The following is a 24,657-nucleotide window of genomic DNA, read 5'->3' as shown; positions in this document are numbered from 1 at the left end:
TCCCCAATGAACGTACATATAATAATGTTGCAAATGTGGTGTAATTATTGAATAAATCAATTGCTTACAAGCACATAAACTTGCAGCAATATTGGCAATGTTTCCGTAATACTGGGAATCTTTAAGTAATTTCAATTTTACTACAAGTTTCGATGTTGTGTAGGATTGGGGTACAAAAGTTCCAAAATAAAATTTCCAAAATCGGAAAGTCCAAAATTTATTTTATCCAAAATACAGAAGTTCCATAACCCAAAAGTTCCAAAGTTAAAAATGTTCCAATTGGAAAAAAAGTATATTGGAAAATCCAAAATGAGCAAGTATAATTTAGAAATTTATATGATAACCTTTAAGTAACCCCGAATATTATCTTCGTCAACATATTTTTGGTAATTGAAAACAATGTTTATAATCGTTGTTCCCGAATTCGAATTCGATTTTCCCGTGGTTTCATGACTTCTTGACCGAGAGCATTATCCCTTATTATCATGCCTTAGCATTGAATCCGGGTCTAATATTATTTATAGATATTATTTTATTATTTATAGTCAGGAACTGGTTTTCCATCGCTCGTCACACAACTGAGCCGAGAAACACCCCACCATTATGTGTAATATTGAGTAATTACTCATTATCTGATTTTTTGACATTTATACTCAATATACTATTAGCAATAACACAGCCACACAAAAAAAAAAAAGTTCTGATCTGGGGGTCTCACTATGTAGACTTTATGTTTTTTGGGTCGCTGAATCCGAATCCGAGGTCCATTTAACCCCATCAGATCAGGATTTTGACATAACCTCAAAAAACCAATATGGCGGACACATTTTTGAAAAGTTCATTGGATTCGCTTCAAATTCGTTACTCGGGGGTTTTTGGGGTCGCTGATTACGAATTTGAAGTCTGATTTCAAAAATTCAAAATGGCGGATCCAATATGGCGGACACGTTTTTGAAAAATTCATCGGATTCGCTTGAAATTCGTTACTCGGGGGTTTTTGGGGTCGCTGATTACGAATTTGAAATCAGATTTCAAAAATTCAAAATGGCGGATCCAATATGTCTGTGTCAGCCATATTGGATCCGCCATTTTGAATTTTGAAAAACCGACATCAGATTCGTAATCAGCGACCCCAAAAACCCCCGAGTAACGAATTTGAAGCGAATCTAATGAACTTTTCAAAAATGTGTCCGCCATATTGGTTTTTTGAGGTTATGTCAAAATCCTGATCTGATGGGGTTAAATGGACCTCGGATTCGGATTCAGCGACCCAAAAAACATAAAGTCTACATAGTGAGACCCCCAGATCAGAACTTTTTTTTTTTTGTGTGGCTGTGTAATTATACAGATATATAATATACTCATATACAATATGTACCCGATATAGTTTTAGCATTTACATTTTATTTATTACTATTCTTATTATTTCTTTTCTTAACAAGAGTGCTTTGGAAAAAGAGTCCTTTGGACAAAAAAATTTTGGAAAAAGAAGTACATTGGAAAAAATGTACTCTGGAAAAAGAACAGTTTGGAAAAAATGTCCTTTGGAAAAATAATACTTTTGAAACTTTCGGCATTGGAACTTTTATTTGGGAACTCTTGACTCCAGACCGCTGTTGTGTAGGTAAGAGTGAATGATAATTTATTAGCATTATCTACTAAAAAATAAAAATGTTTAAAGGTAAAACAACAACTACAGAACGAATGTTATATTATTCGGGAACCATCTCAACTATGGGTGAAGTACACCATGGTAATACGGTGACTGATTATATGGATCAAGAAAGAGAACGAGGAATAACTATCACTTCCGCGGCCGTCACGTTTCTGTGGAAAAGTTACAAATTCAATCTAATCGACACACCTGGTCACATAGACTTCACCAATGAGGTCGAACAGATGCTGGGAGTTCTTGATGGAGCGATAGTTGTTCTGGATGGTTCAGCTGGAGTTGAAGCTCAAACTTTAACCGTTTGGCGACAAGCAGATCGTTACAATATTCCAAGAATAATTTATGTTAATAAAATGGATAGAAAAGACGCTAATTTCGAAAATTGCGTGAAATCTATTGAAACAAAGTTGGAGACTATTCCTTTAGTCACTCAACTACCTTTAAAAAGTGACCAATCCTTAATTGGTATCGTAGACATTGTCACCCTCGAGAAATTGATCTTCAATCAAAGCCTTCAGACAATGAAAATACAGAGGTTAAAACTCAGTGAAGATGATGAACTACTATTTGAATTGGCGAAAGACAAGCGAAAAGAATTAATAGATCGGATTTCAGGATTGGATGATGAATTAGCAAATATTGTTATAGAAAAGAATTCTTTAGATGAAATTCCTGATCAAAATTTAGTTGAATCTCTCCGAAGAGTTACTGTAAAAAGAAAGGCAGTGCCTGTTTTACTTGGAAGTTCATACAAAAATATTGGCGTTCAACCTCTAATGAATGCAATTGTTTTATATTTGCCTTCTCCAGATATGAATCCACTTACGAAACTCTACAGTTGTTTTCGGGTAAAGTTTTCTTTCTACTTGTACATTTTTAATATTTGTAAATTTTATGTATAATAACATTTTCAGGAGTCATTGTCGGCAAAAGCTTTTAAAGTTATTCATGATAAACAAAGAGGTCCAGTAACTTTCCTTAGAATATTCACAGGACAGCTGAAAAAGAATCAAAAAATTTATAATGTCGGAAAAGAGAAAACTGAACAGGGCGGTCGACTTTGTGCAGCTTATGCTGATGATTACGTGGAAATACCAGAAATTGATCAAGGAAATATTGTTGCCGTGACTGGACTTAAATCGGCAGTTACTGGCGATTTAATATCATGCAGCGCTAGTGCAGCTAATCGAGCAAAAGTGGCCTTAGAGAAACGAGCACACGTCAAAGCTGAGCAGATCGAAAATATTTTTTCCAATAATGCAAGAATTCCAGATCCAGTTTTCTTTTGCTCCATCGAACCTCCTTCTTTATCTTATCAACTAGCGTTGGATAATGCTCTTCTTGAGATACAAAAGGAAGATCCAAGTTTACAGGTAAGTTGTACTCATTCTTTATTAAGAATTTAAGTCTCCTTTATAAAACAGGGGTTTCACTTATAGTACAAACCTATAAAAAATATCTACGATTACAGGTGTCACAGAATGAGGAAACTGGTCAAATCGTATTAGGAGGGATGGGAGAATTGCATTTAGAAATAATTAAGGAAAGAATTCGGAGAGACTATAAAATAGATGTCACCTTAGGAACTTTGCAAATTGCCTACAAAGAGACTATAGACAAAACTTTTAGAGACAAGTTTGAACTAAATCAAACAGTTGGAACGAGTAAACATAGAGTAGTCCTTGATCTTTCCTTGTTACCGAATCATAAGAGAAAAGATATTCTTTTATTTGATCATGAAAAAGAAAGCGCATCAAATCTCTCTAAAATACATCCGAAAGTATTAAGTGCCCTTAATGTAGGTGTTGATACTGCTTTAATGTGTGGACCTAAAGTTGGTTGTCCTTTAATTGATGTGGGAATAATGTTACATTGGTTGGAAGTTGGAAGAGGAACATCCGAAACAATGGTGACTGCCGCAATTGCTCAAGCTATTCGAAAGGTAAATTTTTCTTTTCTCTATTGTCTATCCTACATATTAGATTAAATTAAAACGAAATTTAATTTGAGAGAATACATGTAAATTTCTCTCGTCCTCCACTACTCTGCGCGTGTATCCTGCTAATTCCTTCCCTGGTGTAAATCATGAGGATTATGCAATCCAAGAATAACGGATTTCTCTAAGTGGAGAGTTTTCCAACTCTTATAGGGATATCTTTTTGTCGATTGAATATGAATTCGGTACATTTTCTATTCTTCTTTCTTGAGTAAAAATGTGCTAGTTGCTTTTTTCCAACTTTTAAAGCCTTAGCTCATAAAGAAAATTCAACTCTATAAAACTATTGGAATAACGGGCATAAGTCTTAACCACCTGACTGAGATAATATTGTTAGCTTATGCAGACGATATTGTTTTTGTGACTAATTCTAAAATACACTTGAAAAAAATCTTAAATGTATTAAATGAATATTGTCAATTGAATAAACTGACGGTTAATTCAAATAAAACAAAAATAGTTGTGTTTCAGAAGGGTGGTTATTTTCTCACTAGAAAATTGGATCCATTTCTTTATAATAACGAAATAATTGAATTAACAAATAGCTATATATTAAAAGGGCACTTGCAGCATTGATTTTAAATGGTAAATGTGCCCTTTTAAGATCCGGAGCCTCAATTGATCCTCATAAGAGGAATTAATAATCATATTTAATTTTTAAATTATAGTTTATACAATTATGACCAAATTTTGGGATGTCGAGCAGCCCAGAGATAAATAAATTAAATAAATCTTTAAAAGAATATATGAGCTCTCGAATCAAAAAACTCGATTTGCCGCTCGGGCGGCTTAAATTATCTAAAATATTTAGATTCCAAAAAATACTTTTAAGAAAAAAGACTTGCGCATTTTCATTATCTACAAGGATACGGGTTTGAAAAGTTTTTTATTTTATTTTTCTTTATTTTTTCATGGAGACCTGACTGACATGAAAATTCCCTGTCCTAACGCAAATCGAGTTTTTTGATCCAGGAGCTCATATGTATAATTTATGAATTTCAAAATAATTTCTAAATTTTTCATCGCTACAAGCTTTAATAAAATTAACTATTTTTTAGATGATAAATTCCATTGGCTGCATTTTATTAGAACCAATAATGCACTTGGAAATTGTTACTGCTGAAGAATCATCCTCATCAATTTTAGGAGATTTGGGTCGCAGAAGATCTGAAATAAAACACATTAATGTCCGAGGAAAAAATAAGGTCTTTCTGATATAATAATTATTTTAAAATATCTACACTAAATTAAATCCAATTTAAGCAAGTATATCATATTATATATTTAAATTAAGGGGTTTTGTAACTTTTTTAGACCTAAAATAGGAAGATTTAAGGCCAGGTTCCTCAAAAAAACGTGTTTTTTAAAACTTTTCTTATTTATATTAAAAAAAATAGTTTCTAATTAAATTTTTTTTATAAAATAAGATACATTAAAGGACTATTAGAAAAAAAAAATTTTTTTTTTTTCAAAATGGCGGCTCCGGAAATGGCTGTTGAACGAAGTCATTTTTGTTGATGGGTGTCACGATTTCTCAGGAACGAATCAACTGAAATCAAAAATCAAAACGGTTTTTATTTTTTATTACATTGGCTATGGTGCGAACTAGAATGAAACATTTTCATCAAAAAAAAACAAAATGGCGGACTTTTTAATTTTTTACCCTGTTTTTTTCACCTTTAATTGTTTATAACTTTTTTAAATAACAATGAATATTTTTAGTTCTAGTTCACACCATAGAGGGACATTTGAAGAGTAAAATGCCGTTTGGGTCATGTTGATAAGTTCAATGGTTCTGAAATGAGAGTGACACCCAGTTGAAAAAAGGTGGTTTCGAGAAAAACGCGTTTAAAGTTTTTGTTCGTGCTCGAGCGGCCGGATTTGCTGCTTAGGGTGCTCCGCTCTCCCCTCTTGTTTACCTACTTCTGGGCCCTGCGGACCTTTGGGACTAATTCTATATTATTTCTAAGAGTATTTGCTAGCAATTTACGTCAAAAAAAAATTTCGAATTTTTGAAAATTGTTTGGAGGAACCTGGCCTTAAAAAAAATGTTTTCTTTTAAATTTTAAAATATAATTGATCAAAAATTTTTACATGTCATTGTGTATTTTAAGAAGTTTTAAAAACAGAATTTCAGATTGCAAAAATATAGGTACCTTCCTTCTACAGAAGGCGCTTTGTCTACTGGTAAAAATTACTTTCAATTACGGTTGTCATTGTGGCTCATCACAGAATCATCTAAAATAAAAAAATCTAATATAATTTCAAAATAGGCGACTTAATACACGGAAAAAATTAATTTAGTACATTTTACGAAACTAATTTTGGAATAGCGGATACGGAGAGGAGTTTAGTATAAGATAAAACAGAATCAATAGTAATATATGATGACTGCGTTTCTCGAAAACTCAAAAAAAATTCTATGGAATTCACAAATGATCGGTTGGACGTTCTAATTCAAGAGTTTTGTAAAATGTTTAGCCTGAAGCGCATGCGCCACGGAAAAAAATATTCACGGAGAAAAAAACGAATAAAAGCAGAAAAAAGAATTTCTTAATGTACCAATGAGCTCTCAAGACCATTTTTTCTCGTCTTCTATAGGAGATAGATGATTGGTTCGACACATGTGACTGCCCTCTACAACGCAATGGTTCGCTTGGATTAGCTTATTTTATTCTGACACTAACTTAACGGAACTACGCATACATATAAACGAATTCTGACGCAACGCACATACAATATAATTCGCACTTGTAGATGAAAGAATTGAGTTTCTTTATATACTAACTGAGGAGATTAAAACTGCGCTTGTGAGAAATGTCAATATACTGAATATTAATTTTTAAAAAAATCATTTTTTTAAAAGTTATACAAAATATTTTATGGTTTTTAAAATAACATTTGAGCGGCCGGATCGTAGAAGGGCACGTAAATTTTTCTCGAGCGAAATCTAAGTCCCCTGAACACTCAAAATTCAACTTCTGAATTTAAATATTTTAAATACACATCCTTATAGAAAATTTCATTCCGCATCTTTTTTTCTTATGAAATTTTTTTCTATCTATTACCGTTTTCGAAATATTTTGGAAAAACTGTTTTTTTGAAAACTGTAAATTTAATGACATTTTTCACTTCAACTCGCGATATTTCAGACAATTTTAAAAATTTTTCAATGAAGCAAAAATGAAAATACGTCTTAAGGTATTCTACGAATGATAAAAAAAGAAAAAAGTGGTTTTCTTTATAAACAAAATTGTTATTATTTTTTTTCTTTATTAATGTAAAAATCACGAACTACAATCTTCACGGCTCTCGTTTAACGGGCGAATTTTGAGTAACAGAGAACTTCCAGTGAGAAAGTTGTTCATTATGATCCAAAAAAGTTTTCTGGAAAATAATAAGGTTAATAATTAATTAGTGTCGAAATGGTAAATGTTTAAAGTTGCTAGCGACCAAACGCATAGCACGCGCCACTGGCCATAACCTATGAAACAACACTCCCAAGCAACTATGGCGAGTGACGCGTGCTATGCGTTTGGTCGCTAGCAACTTTAAACATTTACCATTTCGACACTAATTAATTATTAACCTTATTATTTTCCAGAAAACTTTTTTGGATCATAATGAACAACTTTCTTACTGAAAGTTCTCTGTTACTAAAAATTCGCCCGTTAAACGAGAGCCGTGAAGATTGTAGTTTGTGATTTTTACATTAATAAAGAAAAAAATTAATAACAATTTTGTTTATAAAGAAAACCACTTTTTTCTTTTTTTATCATTCGTAGAATACCTTAAGACGTATTTTCATTTTTGTTTCATTGAAAAATTTTTAAAATTGTCTGAAATATCGCGAGTTGAAGTGAAAAATGTCATTAAATTTACAGTATTAAAAAAAACAGTTTTTCCAAAATATTTCGAAAACGGTAATAGATAAAAAAAAATTTCATAAGAAAAAAAGATGCGGAATGAAATTTTCTATAAGGATGTGTATTTAAAATATTTAAATTCAGAAGTTGAATTTTGAGTGTTCAGGGGACTTAGATTTCGCTCGAGAAAAATTTACGTGCCCTTCTACGATCCGGCCGCTCATTTTTTGATTATAATTAGTTATAAAATCTCTATAAAATTTTTCAATTTTTAGAAAATAATTTTATTCTTAATTTTAAATTATAAATAAATTGACAAAAAATTTTCAAAATTAAATTCAAACTCAAAAAATGTTTATATTAAATTGTCTAAAATTTGAAGTAATAACAGTTAAAACTTGAGAAATTAATATATATATATATATATATTGTCATCGGTAAATATTATGATAAACTATAAAATTTATTGGAATGTAAATTAAAAGAAATTAATAATAATTAAAAGTTTGGATTACAAAAGCACATAAAAAATGTTACGAATTTGGAACAATGAAATGTGAAATATGTAAAAGAAAACAATTATCCAAATGTTACCGGCAGGTAAAGCAGTTCTCTTTTTCCTTCCACATATTATCTCTATATACAGCAGACAAATACCGACGCGACGAGACAAGCTTCAACATATCTATTTATAACGCGACTTTTGGTACACCCCGTATAGAATTTTACGAAACTTTGTGTTCGAGAATTCACGATAGACAGCGAAGTGGAAACTCAAACCACGCGTTTTTAGATTGCACGAAACATTTTTACCATTTTCTGATAAAATGTTCACCAGAAAATACGAAACATTTCTACATTCAAGCTTGTTTTATAAATTACAACACTGGTTGCAGTTTCTCGACAATTGTTCTGCTTAAAGTAGTGAAAGTTTCTGGGTTTTTGAAAAACTTCGTCTAGGAATCTTAAATATCCGCTAGTGCGAAATTAGTTTCGTAAAATCTGCTGAACTTATTTTTTCCGTGTACAGGTCCTAGACCTCGAAATACTCAAAAACATAAAAAATTAAGAAAATGGCAAGCTTTTTGTAATAAATTAAATTAAGAATAAATAATTTAATTAATTATCATTATAAAATTAAAGGTAATTGTTACGCAAATTACTTTGCAACCTTTAAAGTTTTGATAGTGGATTCTCCTCCCAACTGACTATTAATTCAGTCAGTGAGTTGAGAGTCTCTACTTCCAAAGCAGCGCAACCCCAATTTAGGAAACAGGAAGGTTGAGATAAATTTATATAAAGACATCAATTTTCTTTATAAACCAATATATTAAATCTTAGATTTAATACAAATTCGTTTTTCCCTTACTAAAATTATATCCCTAAAAATAATGTTTTTCTATATAATATATATTGTTTCTTTCTTTTTAAACTATGTTTCTTTTAATGTAGTTTGAATAGTGTAATGTGACATAGGAGTGACTTAGGATATCTCCAGGTACTTTTTTATTGGATTAGTACTAATTCTCCTTTGTATTCCTTTTTAAATTCAACACTTTCCTTCCGTTTAGTTTTACTCCGGAACTAATGACTCCGTAATTTCCTGACTTCGCGTTATCTTTATTATTTCTCACTTGTATAAATTGACTTTTATTTTTGATTTTACTTTACTCTTGTTATTTATTTTTTGTTAGTATTATAAAAATACTTAAACACTTGACCAAACGACCTATTTATTCAGGTCTCAAAATTCTGATAGCACACTCCTAATGACTTTCCTTCAGGGAAGTCCAAAGCCAACTCCCCGATTTCCTCCATTCGACTAATTTCGTACACCGAAGAATCGAGTGGGGAAATCGTCATTTTCTTTTGCAACTCCCGGCCATCGACCGGTGCTTTTTGTTTAAGTTGCAATTTTGTTGATGACGTGATCCAAGTTCAATAAACTTGGACACACTATTTCTTTTGAGTATTGAGACAATCAAATTCTGAAGAAGTCAACGACTTCAAACCGTGAGATATCTATGGTACCGTGAAATCGAGGGATTACTGAGAATAGGATCAATTTCTTAACGTTTTCTACTAATTCTATTTCTATTATCTTTATATCTTCGTTGTGTCAGAATTGGTCCCTATGTCACATGTATGTTTGTGATTACAGTAGTTTTCGTACTTATATTTTTTCAAATTTGAAATTCTTTTTTTAAAGACTTCTTAACATACACAATGTCATGTAAAAACTTTTGATCAATTATAATTTAAATAGAGCTGTGCAAAATTCGATTCGAACCGAGTTTTGTTCGGTTTTGGAGCGCCGAAATGTCGAATGTCGAAAATTCGACATTTGAATCTCCTAGTTCGAATGTCGGATGTCGGTTTTTCGACATTCGAACTGGACTAACTCGAATGTCGAATTTTCGAACTAGGCGATTGAAATGTCGAATTTTAGCGTTCCAAAACCGAACAAAACTCGGTTTGGTTCGAATTTTGTCGTAACTCGAATGTCGAATTTTCTACATTCGAACTAAGCGAAAAAATTCGAACAGTTCGGTTCGAATTATTCTGACAAATACCAATTTTATTAAATAGAAATACTGGTCAATTAAATTCTAGTTAAGTGGAATTTCTGTAATATAGGAAATCGCTCAAATGGTATTTCTGACAAACAATAATATACACTCAATATAAATTTTTTGCTGCAAAAATAGTTATTTCTGTCTCGGACAATTAAGATTTATTATGTTACTTACGTTTAAAAATCTACAACTAATTATGAATAGATAGACCTGAACCTGAAATTTTAATTAATTATTGAAAGGAAGACAGATATATACATTTATATAGATTGGGGATTGCAAGATATGAAATATTTGTTTATTTCTTTTTGTTTCAAAGATAAGAGATAAAAACTGATAAGTTCTCTATACCTCTTTTTGGCTGTTAAAATACCTTTAATTTATTGAAAACTCATTTTGCGCTCCTCAATTTTAACGAAATTCAAGAATATAAGTAATGATAAAAATTTAGAATTTGGAACCCGTAACATTTAACAAAAATTTCTTGCTTGAACTGAGATTTCAGTATAAAAAATGAATTAAATCCTAATAAATAAAAATTTCTGTAGGTTTTATATGCTGCTGTTCCATTGTCTGAATTGCTTGGATATTCCACAACCTTAAGAATATTATCATCAGGAAAGGGCACATTTACAATGGAGTTTAGTCATTATCAATCAATGGACGATAACGAAGAGCAAAATGCAGTAAAGAGAATCACAGGATTTTGAATAAAATTATCTTGTAATATAATAATATGTAAATAGGCATAAATTTTTATTTATTGTTAAGGAAAATTTGTCTTTTTCAATTTAAAATTAGCCCTAAATGAAGGTCGTGTTATACACTACATTAATCATTATTCTCAAATTGAATTCAGATTTGAAATTATGAGCGCTAGCGTCTTTTTTTATAGATTATAATGTTTTTAATTCTTCTTGGCACATAAAATGATAAATGAAATTTCTTTAAAATTTAAAAAAAAATTTTAAAAAATTAAAAAAAAAAATTTTTTTTTTTAATTTCTTTTTATTATTATTGATTGCTATTCATTTAGGCAAAGTTCCTTCTCGACCTGATTTCACATGAGGGTTCTTAATTCAAAGAATTTAAACAATTTATTGGTTCAACGCCTACGAAAAATTATAAATTTATGACATAAATGCCAATATTTATATATGGCCATTCTATCTAATTGGAATACTCTGATGTTATCAAAATCACGAAATAAAAATTTCTCGAAAAATGTAATTTTAAAGTGAAAGAGGTGCTAAAAACTCAGTTTTCCAGATGATTTTTAAAGGAAATAAAAACAAAATAGGAATATGTAATTTGAAGGCCATTTATTGTTATTTTGAACTAAACAATATAAATGTTGAATAATTCAGTATTACAATTCTTAATATAAAATTGCCGAGTAATCATGTCGCGACCAAGAAGATGCAGACTTAAAAAATGTTAAATTGAAAAGAGATCGCTAGCATTTTCTATTCGAGATAATTTAATTTCATCGTCAGCACCTTCTTCTCGTTTATAAATATATTAATATTGCTCCAAGATGAAATCATTACAAAATATATTACATTTCTATGTATGGAGGGATTGAAGAGTTACATAATATTATATATTTGTGATCGAGGCTTGAGCGGCGGTGAACATCTCTTAGCAGAAAGAAAAGAAGAAGTTCAATCCCGCTTCTAATTGATCCGGCTCTTATTGTCCTAAAGTCGTCAATTTTTAAAATCAGGACTTCTTTCAAATCTCTTAAATCTACAAAGTAGTGAAAACTTTCTTCTTGAGCTAAATTGTCTCCTTAACGTCTAACTTGTTTCGTGTATAATTAATAATATAAAAATTGGCTTCTTACTTAACATAACTAGCTTCCATGTAATCAAAGGAGAATTAAATACACTTTATCACTTGCATACAGACAACGAGTTCTCTGTAAATGGGACTAAATGGTGTCGACCACCTCTCACATTATTGTTGATTGATTAAGCGAACCTTGCTTCGCTTCTTCCCTACAGCTCAATCATTTCACTGTAGAAATATCATTATGTACCCAGCTTAACTCTTACTCTTACTCTTAATTTCAAATACAAATACAAATACTACAGTTACAAATCATTAACTCCATACGATTTTCAGCTAAATAGGCAAATTTACTAATTTAGGCACATGCCTCAAATAATTCACAATAAATTAAAAAAGTTTATCAACATAACCTCAAACTCGCGTATAAATTCAAAATCCACAATTCAATTGCAACGTAAATAAATTTTAATTTACGTCCAATTTTAAAGAAGCTACAACCCAACTACAACAGGCTGTCAAAGTTTTTAATTTCGATAAATATTATTAAGTAGTTTAAGATTATGACAATATTACAATTCTCCTTGGAGAAAAGTTGGACAATAACAATCGGAGAAAGGTAAGTCTGCAATTTATTTCAATTACCGTTCAAAAAGTAATTCGAAAATTTAAAAATACAAATTTTTTTTCTTCTCTCTGTATTATTTCTCCTTAAAATATTAATTTCTATACGGAAATTTAATAGGTATATATTTACTTTTACCTTATCTTCAGAGTATAAAACTATTGCTATTTGAGAATGTACATCGAAATATGCATAGAAATATCTTGACACTGATTGACAAAATTCATTAAAACATTCTTTCTTGAAAACTTACAATTGTTCTGCCATTTTTATAAAATTATATATCTATATATTTATATATATTCTATATATGCCATGCATGAGGAGTACAATTATATAAAAATCTTTTTTGAATAATTTTAATTGCCTATTATCTTGTTTGCTAATATTTCATTATTTTAATAAAATAGCTTGGGAAATAATTTACTTTATTTAACCCCCTTTACTTTGTATAATCACTTCAACAGCACAAAAAAGAGAAAAAATGCACAAGAATACATATGACGAATAAAATTACAACGCGTAGAAAATCTGAGTAAATCTTTTTTTTTAATTTATCTTGAAATGTTTAACCTTTTAATTTTTGACTCCTCGAATCAGATTCGGACATCAAAATTCAAAAAGTCGAATAATAATTACAAAAGTTGGTGTATTTTCATAAAATTTATTTTTCAAAAAATTTGTGAAAAAATAAAGAATTTCTATTAAATTTAACACTTTTAAGTCTTAATGTATATCGATTTAAATACTTAAAAAATGGAGAAATATCCAAATTTCAAAAAAATATGTTTTTTTTTAATATTGGATCAGTCAAAAATTTTTTTTTAATTTCAATATCATATTCAGATTTAGAAATGAAAAAAAATAAGGCTATCATATTCAATGGAAAATAGGACTATTTTTGGTAATTTTCTAATTTTATTATGCAAAATTAAGTCTTATTTATTAAAATTTAATTTCATTTGTTTTGCAATAAGCATTTTGTGAATGTAAAAATTTGTATCAATTTGTATTCAACGAAAAATATCACTCCAACATATGTGCCAAATTTTATTATTTAATCTTATGAATTTTTCAATACACTCTTGACCAAAAAAGTAGAATTCTCTCACAAAATTAATAGACTAAAAATAACTTGTATACATAATTAATAAGAAGTATTTTTTATTGTTATCAATAACTAAAGATAATAATTTAATTAATATTTAAATATTAATTTTGCAACAAAAGATACTGTCAATTTAACTTGTGCTAATTGCTATACAATTATCTCACTATCCTCAATTGTCAAAATCTGGAAAGTTTACTCTTTATTTCATTTCAAGTAAATTCGAAAAAATATAACCATTGTGAATGATTATTTTTTCGCTGTACAAAATGTGTTTAACACAATATTCATAAATAGGGTAAAAAATTTAGTGACCGAAACATTTCATTACAGACTGATGTTAACAAATACTTTAAAAACAAGATATTTCGTCATACCTTTAAACAGAAATTTTTAAAAATGCTGTGCAGCGTTTAGTAACTTAAAGTTGCTGTAATATTTGAATATTTAATTTTTTCCTCAACAATTTCTGTAATATTTTGGATATTTCTATTTTCACAATTTGGAAAGACTGACAAAAGTATCGGCCACTGTACTATTCATTACTATTAAGGCACCCTATTAAGATAATAAAAAAATAGTTTAGCTTCGATTCGGGGCCGAATCAGTAGCTAATATTTAATGAAGGGCCAGAAAGGAAACTTTGGGGTATTATATAGATAATAACTAGTAGTTGAAATTGTACCACCTCATGTAAAGTTTGGAATTGAAAAAAAACGTTGGAAAAATATTTCTAAATCTGTGCGATTAAGATGAAAATTGCTAAATGAACTTGGGTAGGACTGAATTATGGCAACTCGACGCGACGGTGAAATGAAGTTTGCATTGCTATGAGGAGTTTATTTCAGATCCTCCTCATGGGATCCGTATTCCAAATCCTGGCGTCACAAGCTGACGAGCTTCGGTGGATTTGCGTCCGGTGAACTGAGGTCGACCGCTGAGAGGTTGCTTCTTTGCTGAGTGGAGCAGGATGGAATTAGTGGAGTGGAAACGGGCGTCAGTCCAGTGCCGCCGTCCATCAGTGAGTCGAAGTTGAAGGGCATTCCACTGGAGGGTGTGGTGATGGGAACGCCAGCAACTTCCGAGGTCGTCTTCATGAAGGAGGGAGTCTCCACTGTTTTGAACTGCAGAGAATGGTCCTGTCGCTCCTTCGGTTCGGCGAAAATGGGCAGGGTGTTGGGACGATTGTTGTTGTCGAATCCGACAGGCAGGGAGTTGGGTCTGTTTGGTCTGAGGGCACAAATGGGGTCGCGTTTCGCCGGCTGAATGAACGGATTCTCAACTATGTCGGCCTTTATCACTGGCTTGACGTCGAGGGGAGAAGAGGCCCTCAGCCGACAGACTGACCGATGAGTCTCGAGGATGAATTCCAGTTCGTCCTTCGCCTGCTTCAACTGATTGATCTCGTCCTGCAAGCTCTGCTTTTTCTGTTCCAAGCCCTCAGTTTCCTGAAAGAGACGAGTTTTTTCTCGTTAGCACATACGAAAACTATTATTGAGAAGACTTGAAAGTAGAAACTCACCTCGAGTAAGGAGTTGGTGTGGTCCATCCTTCTCTTGCGGCACCTGGCCGCTGCCATTTTGTTTCTCTCTCTGCGAACCTGTCGCCTCTCCTCTTCCTCGGGCGACATGCCGATGGTCCTGGTGGGCCTCCTGCCTCCCATGTTTCGCCTGGTCTGCTGCTGAGGCTGCGCCTGAGTCTGGTGACTCTCGAGGTTATTGTGGCTCAAGACGCCGTTGTGAGTTTGGGCGGGAGTCGGCTGCGACGGCTCCACCAGCGGTGGCACGAATCCAGCTTCTCTGCTGTGCGAGGCAGACTCGCTCGTCAGCTCCAGAAATGTCTGCTCAATACTCCGAAGGGTCGTTGGAGTAAGTGTGGGCGTCGTTCTAGTAGGTACGCCACTGTGCAAGCCGTCCAAAGACACGAGCTGTAAGCAAACGGAAAAATCATTTCTTTTCTACTTTTCTGTGACAAGCGGGAACAAGTTTCACATTGTCTTCAATGTATAGAGATAAAAATAAATATGATCCTACGTCCGATAACTTATCGCTCGTGTCAAACGAAACGTTATAAGCTTACCTACACGTTTAGCTCTATATCATCGCTAAAATTACCACAAATATTCGAAAGCATTAGACAATTTATCGAGTTCGTTCAATTAATTACGGAAACTAAATATTTGACTAGGAATTTACTTTTGAAAAAAAGACGTGCAATAATATGAAGGTTATTACATAACCTTTCGGTCTCCCCTTTGTTAATTACCTGCTGAAACTAAATCTTTTCAAAAAGTAAAGACGAATAGTATAAATCTACTTTCTCTATTTAAATTCCACGTAGAAGAGGAGAAAAAAAGAGGATTAAAAAATTACTTTTCTAATCCAACACTTGAAAGGAAAAGCAAGCTCACTAAAGGTATATATATATATTTGAGATATGATATGTATATTCGTGCCAGGTAAAGTAAATAACATCAGGTCGACGTCAGCCGGCCGGTATTGTGCACGACAAGTGTCATCGCTAAAATTACTGTTGTGAGTACCACTCGAATACCAATTTAATCGGGAAGTCCGCCCACTCACAGCCGCGTCGCGCCGCGCCGGCTCAGCCCCCAAAAACAATAAAAGTTTCATGACTGTCTTTCAGCTCGACTTGTCTGTACTTTCTCTTTTGCGGTTGTATTCAGAACTAACAGTTTTTTAAGAAAATATTTTTGGCAACAACTAATTTATTTCTACGCTCTTCAAATAAGCATTTTCTTACGCCTGAATAAATATTGTTAAACGTAAAAAATTATGTCGTTTTCCTAATTTAATATAAGAACCATGAATGTTATTATTAAGTAGTTTAAAGTTATTAATTATTTACAAAGAGTTTCCATTTAAATGGAAAATTTGATAACTTCATATTGTATTTGTTTAAATCAGTTTAAATTCAAGTAAACACAATAAAAGAGTTCTCAACATTTTAGACAATCCGGCAAGCTCACCTTGCTCTCAATATTGTAAACGTAACTTTCCGATCTCTGAAGACGTGATGGGACTCGTCAAAGCCTATTTCGACAAGTCTAAACACGTTATATGACGACAAGAAGGCTGAACGGCCATTATTATCTATCTTAAAGCGGACTGCCTTTCTTATCGCTGATTAGGATCAGCAATTTTAAGAACACCTCAAACACAATGTGCACAAACTGACGTCACACATCAGGAGGTAGAGTGGAAGGATTATCTTCGACCCTACATTTGCGGCGTGTTTACTGAATTTGTTTCCAATAAGAAATGGTCACAAGCACATGGTCGACATTATTTTGATAGAAAATAACTTTAATATAAAGAAAATTTTTAAATATTTACATCACCTAAACAATAGAAAAATACAATAATTATATTTAAGTGTTTTCGATATATCTTTTTTATAAACATTTCTATTATATCGGAATGTTATAGCCATTTAAGAAAGTTCATCCAAAGAAATGCAGTCTTTAAAAAAAATAATCATTTATAACATTTAAAAACTTAAAATTTTATTATTAATAAAATTTTCGGAAAAACAAACATTAATTTTCAAGAAAAAATATTTAAAACCTACAAAAATTTATTTGTTTATACAATTTGCACATATCATTTTAATTTTTTATCATATCGCTTCTACAGAGTTTTTTTTAAAAAAATGATTCAATTTTAATATAATAAAATCAAACTAGGATTTTTTTGAAATTTAATACATTTAGATCGAATGGGCCAAGATATAACCAATTTAATAATGTAAATATGAAAATATAGTTCTTTAAAGATAGAGATTTTTTTGTGAAAATAGCGATTTTTTTTAAACAATATAAATTGCAGTCTTCGTCCGGCAATGTACACGTTCATTTGATTGAACAAAATTTTATATCAACTTTTTTTTCGTTTCTGAAGAGGACGATTGTATCGTCGAAACGTTAAAACGGAGTGTTTTTATTTTAACCTGACTTGGATAGATTGATAGTATTTCATCTCTAATTTATACAATATAAATTGCAAGTTCGTCGTATCTATTCATTGATTTTATCAATAATTAACTATATTTTCATATTTACATTATTAAATTGGTTATATTTTGGGCCCATTTGATTCTGAATTTAATAAACCTCAAAATGATCCTAGTTTAATAGCTTTTAAATCAATTTTTATATAAATCTTTGAATTTGAAGTGAAGCAAGCATTTAAAAGCAAATAGTTCAAATGTACTGAAACTTTGCGATCCGAGTGTATTATTTAAGTCGCAAACAGTAAAAAAAAATTTATATTGCGTCGTGGTGTCAATAGTCTGAATTAAAAAATAACATGCTAAATTCAAAAATTGAATCTAAATTTTATGATTATACATTGAAATATATTTTTAAAAAAAATAAAAAATTTTTATTTCTGATCAGTAAAAGGGGACAAATCACCAAGGGGATAAAAGGAGTAAAGGGGACCAACTGTGATGCCTGCAATATATATGCATGCTTAAAATTTAGGATGATACTTTACTTGTTACTTTTTCAATGCACATAAGCAGAACACCAAAACATCCATAGATAATAAATTTCAAATAAATTAAACAATTCAATCGGACATTTTTAAAGCTCTTTTTAAATCTAATTCAAATTCATTGATCGGTTTTTGGTTTATATCTTTGGTGATACTCAATATTTTTCTCTTTTCGCTTAATATTCTGATTTTCAGATTTTTATGCAGGAAAGACGGATTTCTAAAAAGGTTTTAAATACAATTTTGTAAAAATTTTCCAAGTCTGATTCAGTCAAGTTTTCATTTGAAAGACTGATTTAGAAAATCAGTCAGTTTTCAGTTTAAATGGTCAAATATTTTAAGTCATTTTTTAAAACTATTGTTTGTGCTTGGAAGATTTTTGATTTTTAATAAGTTAAAAAAAGTTGTGAGTTAAAAAAACTCTCAAGACTTAACTAAAGACCTATCTTTGTAGTAAAATTTCAAATAGTTTTTTTCACATTTTTTTTAAATCGTGAAAATTTTTTTTTTCAATTGGAATTATGTAAATTTTTTTGACTTATAAGTACGAAAACTTAATAAAAAAAAGGTGCACATGTAAAAAATATTTGTAATATTTAAAAAAACAGAAAATTTTGTACAACAAAGGTGATTATAAAATAGACATTAAAAAATTTTTCATTTATTTAAAAAAAATTAATATATTTCGTTAAAATTGTAATTAAAAAGTATAAACTTTTCAAAAAGAAACTGAAAATTCTCTGAAATGATGAAAATTATTATTTCCATTTTTCAAAGAAAAAAAGATTTTATTAAAAAATTGTGATTAGAAATGGGCATTTTGCAAAAATTGTCTTATTTTTCCATAGGAAACTCCTAATTTTGTGAATATACCAAACTGCGATTAAGAAACAGAAAATATAGAAAATATATTCTATGCCCTAATCTTAATTTTTTATCAATTTTCTAATTTTTTTTAAAGATAAGAAAAGAGAGCTGCTCAATTTTGATTTGCAAAACAAATAAGTTTTTTTGAAAGTTTTTTGAATGATTTCTCTTTTTAATGACAATTTATTAACAATATTCCAAGTTTTTATTAATTTTCTGAATTTCTGTTTTTTGTAACTTCAACGCAAAAAAATAAAATAATCAAATGCATTTAATAATTTTTGTAGAATAATAAAGATTTTTTTAAAATTAATTAAAAAATGAAAATAATGTAAATAAATTTAAAAAAATGAAAGTAGTTTAATATTTTCTATCAAAAAGTATCAAAAAACAAAAGCATAATCATGACTAACTTCAGGTGTGGACAGACTGGACAGAATGAAAGAATGAATACGACGATTATTATAGTTAATAATAATAATGTTTAACAAACCAACCCTGTAAATATAAATTATTAAAGATAGATCTTTTACTGACTTCAGAGTGGTGTTAGCCCTTACTAATAAGTCAAAAGATGCATCTCAAAAAGCTGTATAAAATGATAGAATATTTTTTAAAATACTGTCAACTCTATGAATGGTGCCGCAGATAGATAAGATTTTTCTCGTGACTGTGATCCCGAAAATGGGGATGACGTTCGAGTAAAACTAAGGGGAAGTGGCACTATTCATAGAGTTGACTAGAGTCAAAAATTAGATTCAAAGATTACTAATTATATGTCCCCCGATAAGACCTATAACTCAGACACCATCTGAGGTTTGTGAAATAAATTAATTTTGAATCTTAATAAATGTTATCATCAAAATTAAACTAGACGGTACAGAACATTTTTGGTGTTGTGTCCAGAGGCGATATTTTGTCCTTTCTCTCTCTCTCTGGGATGATTTTTTTGTCCATATCGCTTATCTGGCATGTACACGTCTTCCGTTTCGCAATGCATGCCATGCCATGCCTACGTATTTTTTCCCTCTCGAATACACATAAACAAAACTTAGCCAGAGACAAGTTGCTTACATGCATACTACACATGCAATCAGTGAGCGCATCGTGCGTGTATAGTGAGCGAGAAACGAGCGTTCTGCCATGTGCGAAACGCGCACTCGGGCTCCGCAATTCTATAAATAAATGCATTTGATGCTCTAATCTGCCTTGGTTTTCACTGCACACACCAGACAAAGAACTATACCACACAAAAGGAGTAAAGCAATCAAGAAAAACTATTCAGCAAATAATTACTACCTTCTTCTTAACGCTGCTGCTTCTTTCGAGAAAATTCATAGTAATTACACGTCAATGGGAACTTGACTTGTTCTTGAGTTAGTTGTCCCAATTTTACTTTCACGTACAAATATTTTAACATCTCGTTCTCATTATTTTGTCAAATAAAAAATTTCATTTTTCCGCTTATTAAAATCAACTATCTTTTCAGAATACCTTGAATTTCATCATTTTTAATGAGAATAAGAATGTAATGAATGAAATTCAATTTAGATAAGTTAAACCAAAAGTTGAAAAATTATTTTAAAACTGACCAGAAGCAATAGACGTAGAAAAGTTTATTTCGCCAGATACAAAATAAAAAATGCAAACTCCCCATTTTCATGATAATACTTATGCTAAATTCTGACCACTCGAGTTGGTTACTAATTCCAACAAAAAGAAATTAAATAAACTCACTTAAAGGGTTATGCACAATAGAAGGAGTCAAGTTCCCTTTCACCAATATTTCTTTATAAAAACAGCACTCTACGATATAGATGTACCTGATGTTGATAAAATAGCTCTTGAGCAATTATATTAGCGACATCAACTGGATCCAAAGTAGAAGTAGCCATTTTTCTTTACACGCACAGAAATTCCTGTTGGTTTACTCTCAGAAGAAGATATTCGTTATGTTACTCGCAATAAATAAAAAATAATTAAAAATTGGATTTTATAAAAATTTTAAAAAATGATACGCAAATTGGTCTTTAATTATTTGTTCGTTCGAAAGAATCATTCGTCGTCGCAAACGGCGACGTCGAAAGTCGTCAGTGTCTCTGGCAAGTGCCTCTCTAACACTGAATCTCAATTTTCGTTTGTAAAGGTGGCCAATCCCTCTGCCCAACATTGCCAAAAATAACGTTTCAATTTTCGGCGTACGCATCGCAAACAAATAAAGAGAGGGAGCGAATTTACCAGTAGAGCTATTGGCTACTTTGATAAAATAAAAATTAAAAACAATCGATGACATACAATTGGCAGTCTTGATTATTTTGTCAACGGAAAAGCACATACCTATTACTGATTTCAAGTGACAAGTCCATGTCTGCATCTTTTAACCATTTAGTATCCAACTCTTTTAAAACAGTGCAACATTTGTTATTGTTTGTTACAAATTAACACGAATATTTTAAAAAAGAAAATGAGGTCAATGTTCTTTAGAAGCACCTTTATAGAGCACCTTCAGCGCTCGTCCTATTATCTTTGGAAATACAGTATCCCAAATAGGGATTCTGATTTTTCATTAAAAGTAGTTCCCACCAGTTTTTTCTTTAATTGCGTGAATCCTCATATAATTGTCGTATCACATATCACCGTCATATCATCATTATTATCAGCGTTCATAGAAAACTATACCACTTGTAAAGGAAATTCGAGCATGGTTGCATTCGTCATCTCATGCGCAATGGACTAAAACGCAAGCAACACATGCACTGTATAATATAATTTAAATGTAATGAAATTTCTGTTTGGGATACTAATTTGAAGGAAAAGAACCAAGGATTGGGTTACACTTTGCACTAGTAATTTATTCTATTTTACGCTTTCGGCTATCATGGAACTGCTTCGTCGCGGTTGCCATGAGTCAAGAAACTTTTGTTTTAACCTGAAAATCAAATAGCAATCAGATATAGAGTATATTTTTAAGAAACCAACGACTACTCCCTAATTTCCAATCTCACTTTCACGTACGCAAATAATCTTATTATTATTCTAATCAACAAAAAAATTCATTCGTTTAATCACGAGCCATACTTGCCCACTAACAAAAGATCGTTAATTTTAGACCAAGCAGTCAGAAGATATCATGACCACCGCAAAAGTCCTTTTTTTGAAAGGGGTCTCAAAGAACCTGTTGTCACTGGCCTAATTTTTAATATTTTTTGCGAAAATTTATATAGTTACTAGGTTCAATGAATTCTATAAATCTGAATGTTTTAAACAATTTTTGAGTAAGATTTGTCATTGAAATCAGTCCAGTCTGTCTACACTTGAAGTTAGACTTTTGTGCATGCTTTTGTTTTTTTATATGTTTTGATAGATAATACACTGTAAAAAATTTAGAGAGTTAACGGACTCGGGAGTTGGGAGTGAAATTTTTCGAGTTAAAAATCAACTCCAAAAGAGAGTTAATTTCTAACTCCCTTCATTCAACACCCGCGCGAGTTATTTTTTCCTTGGGGAGTTAGCATTTGGGTGTAAAGTTTTAACTCTCTTTATTTAACTCCCCTGGCATTAACTCCTCAACGGGTGCGACTTTTATAGAATCCCCTGGGGAGTTAAAATTTAACTCCCTTTTTTACAGTGTATTATTCTTTATTTTTTTACTCTTTTTGAGTAAAAAAAAAAAAATTAAGATTTTCAGAGAATTTAATTTGAAACCTTTTCTAAATTCAATTATTTCTTAAAATTCATGCTATAATGCTTTTAATATTCGAATATGTTATTTGAATAATTTGAATAATAAATATTCAAATCTAAAATTTTAACTGAAATTCATTTTTAAATCAATTTTTATTAGAAAATTCTAGGAGAATTCAATTATTTAAATACAAAAATAAATAATTTTTTGAATAATTAAATATTTCTTAAAATTGAATTCTAATAAAGTATTTTATTAAAACATTTTTAAATAATTGATTTCTTTGACGATTTTTAATAAAATTGTTAAGAACGATTACATTTTTCGACGAAGAAATTTATAAAAAAAATTATAAATAATAGAACTCATATGAAATTGAGAAAAATTTTTGAAAATAATTGAAATTTTCCAAAAATTTTATTAAACATTTTTAAAAATTGAGATTTGCCAAGAACTTTATTAAAACTTTTTAAAATAATTAAATTTTGGAAAAGAATTTGATTACTTTTGAAACTAATTGAATTTATGTAATCATCCCAATGGGAAATGCCAGTGTAGTGCCGATGTTCACCACTGGCTTAGTACTCAGACGATTGTTCGGCGTAGTCTAGCCGAGCCTCGACAATTAGTGCTGGCGCAGTACAGAATTTTTGTTTCGCCAAAGCTTGGACAAGCCACGGCGGCAAGTGCTGGCTGAGTATAGAAAAATTGTTCACAACGCTCTTTGCCAACATTGCTTTTTTGACATAAACTTGAAAAAAATTATAAAAAAAGTTTATGAATGTTTATAAATATAAATTTATTGAAAAAATTAATATTTTACTTTTTAGTTGTTCATTTTTTATTTTTATTAAATTTAATTATAATAATTTAACATAATTGTCTAATTTTGTAAATAATAAATTATTTAAACAAATTAAAATTATAAACAAAATTTAAACCATTTATTGCGGCAATATTCTCAGCCAGCACTGGTCCAGTGCTGCGCCAGCGCTGTCTGGCAGCACTGGCAGGCAGTACTTCGCTAGCGTTAGACAGCGTTATCATCCCAGAGTTATGCCAGTGCTGTCTGGCAGCGTAGCTGCCAGTACTGCCAGTGCTGGCGCAGTACTCTGCCAGTTGTAAATTTCCCATTGGGATTTATAATTTTTCCAAAATTCAATTTTTTTTTTAGTGTTTTTGAGTAAAATGCGTCAATAAATCCATTATTTTAAATAATTAATTAAATATATATTAAAAAATTTAACAAATTTCAGAAGTATTTGAATTATTAAAATTTTTAAAAACACTACTCCTTAGTAATCTATGATCCTAAAGTTCTGAATGTTCAAATGAACGAAATTTATTTATTTTCTTCTTTAATTTAAATATTTATTACAATAATTTTTTGTCGATATAAAATAAATGAATTATAAAGTTTCTAAGTGTAAAATTTAAGTTTTTAATTTTTATTGCAAACAATAAATTATAAAAACATTTCTAATAAAAAGTGTTTCGTTCATTTGAACGTTCAAAACTTGTGGATCATAGTAATCTTTAAAATTTTTAATGAAACTCATTGAAAATTGAAATTTTATAAAATTTCAATATTCATCTATTTATGAAAATTGTAAACGCCATTCTTTGAAAATTCAATTAATTTGAAACTACATAAGTAAAATTATTATACCAGAACTTAGACTTTTGTGTATGCTTTTGTTTTTTTTTTAATATTTCTCATATGTATATGCATATTTAACCTTTTATGTTCATTTAACCGTTTATGTCCATTTTATCAGATATCGTTAGAAAGACATTATTTAACGTTATTAAATTGTGATAAAATTTAATTTTTTAACCTTAAATAATGAGTATCAAAGATTTGAGCAATATGTGCAGTCAAAAGTGTTGCTTTGTTTACATGGATTTGAGAATTTGAGTGACATGCAAAATTTTCTACAAAATAGAAAATAAA

At 30.5% G+C, this 24,657-nt stretch overlaps 2 protein-coding genes across 4 annotated transcripts in view; one reads left to right on the top strand and one right to left on the bottom strand.

The window, feature by feature from the left end:
• The first annotated feature begins 1,513 nt into the window (after positions 1-1,513).
• Positions 1,514-10,886, top strand: LOC122497715 (ribosome-releasing factor 2, mitochondrial). The gene is made up of 5 exons (XM_043604989.1): positions 1,514-2,520; positions 2,587-3,045; positions 3,144-3,614; positions 4,727-4,873; positions 10,659-10,886. The coding sequence occupies exons 1-5, from the start codon at positions 1,672-1,674 to the stop codon at positions 10,818-10,820; spliced, it is 2,088 nt and encodes a 695-aa protein (XP_043460924.1). The 5' UTR covers positions 1,514-1,671; the 3' UTR covers positions 10,821-10,886.
• A 531-nt stretch (positions 10,887-11,417) lies between these two features.
• LOC122497716 (transcription factor kayak) overlaps positions 11,418-24,657 on the bottom strand; it is a 41,879-nt gene continuing 28,639 nt past the window's right edge. For 2 of the 3 annotated variants that reach the window (XM_043604992.1, XM_043604990.1), the window contains exons 2-3: positions 15,157-15,561; positions 11,418-15,082 (exon numbers count right to left, since the gene is read on the bottom strand). In XM_043604992.1, the coding sequence (XP_043460927.1) occupies positions 14,519-15,082; positions 15,157-15,561 (969 nt within the window). In that variant the 3' untranslated portion in view covers positions 11,418-14,518. Of the gene's footprint in view, positions 15,083-15,156; positions 15,562-20,841; positions 21,136-24,657 lie in introns of those variants that run through there. The other variant, XM_043604993.1, reaches the window with a different exon arrangement.

Source organism: Leptopilina heterotoma, unplaced genomic scaffold, assembly GCF_015476425.1.
Source record: "Leptopilina heterotoma isolate Lh14 unplaced genomic scaffold, ASM1547642v1 Lhet_135, whole genome shotgun sequence".
Taxonomy (NCBI): Eukaryota; Metazoa; Arthropoda; class Insecta; order Hymenoptera; family Figitidae; genus Leptopilina; species Leptopilina heterotoma.
The sequence above is the reverse complement of the archived record's forward strand: the minus strand, read 5'-3'. Positions and strand labels throughout refer to the sequence as shown.

Coding starts and splice junctions, on each gene's coding strand:
- LOC122497715 (XM_043604989.1), top strand. CDS start 1,672: ATGTTTAAAGGTAAAACAACAACTACAGAACGAATGTTATATTATTCG. Junction 3,046..3,143: donor AGGAAGATCCAAGTTTACAG/GTAAGTTGTACT, acceptor CTACGATTACAG/GTGTCACAGAATGAGGAAAC. Junction 3,615..4,726: donor TTGCTCAAGCTATTCGAAAG/GTAAATTTTTCT, acceptor ACTATTTTTTAG/ATGATAAATTCCATTGGCTG.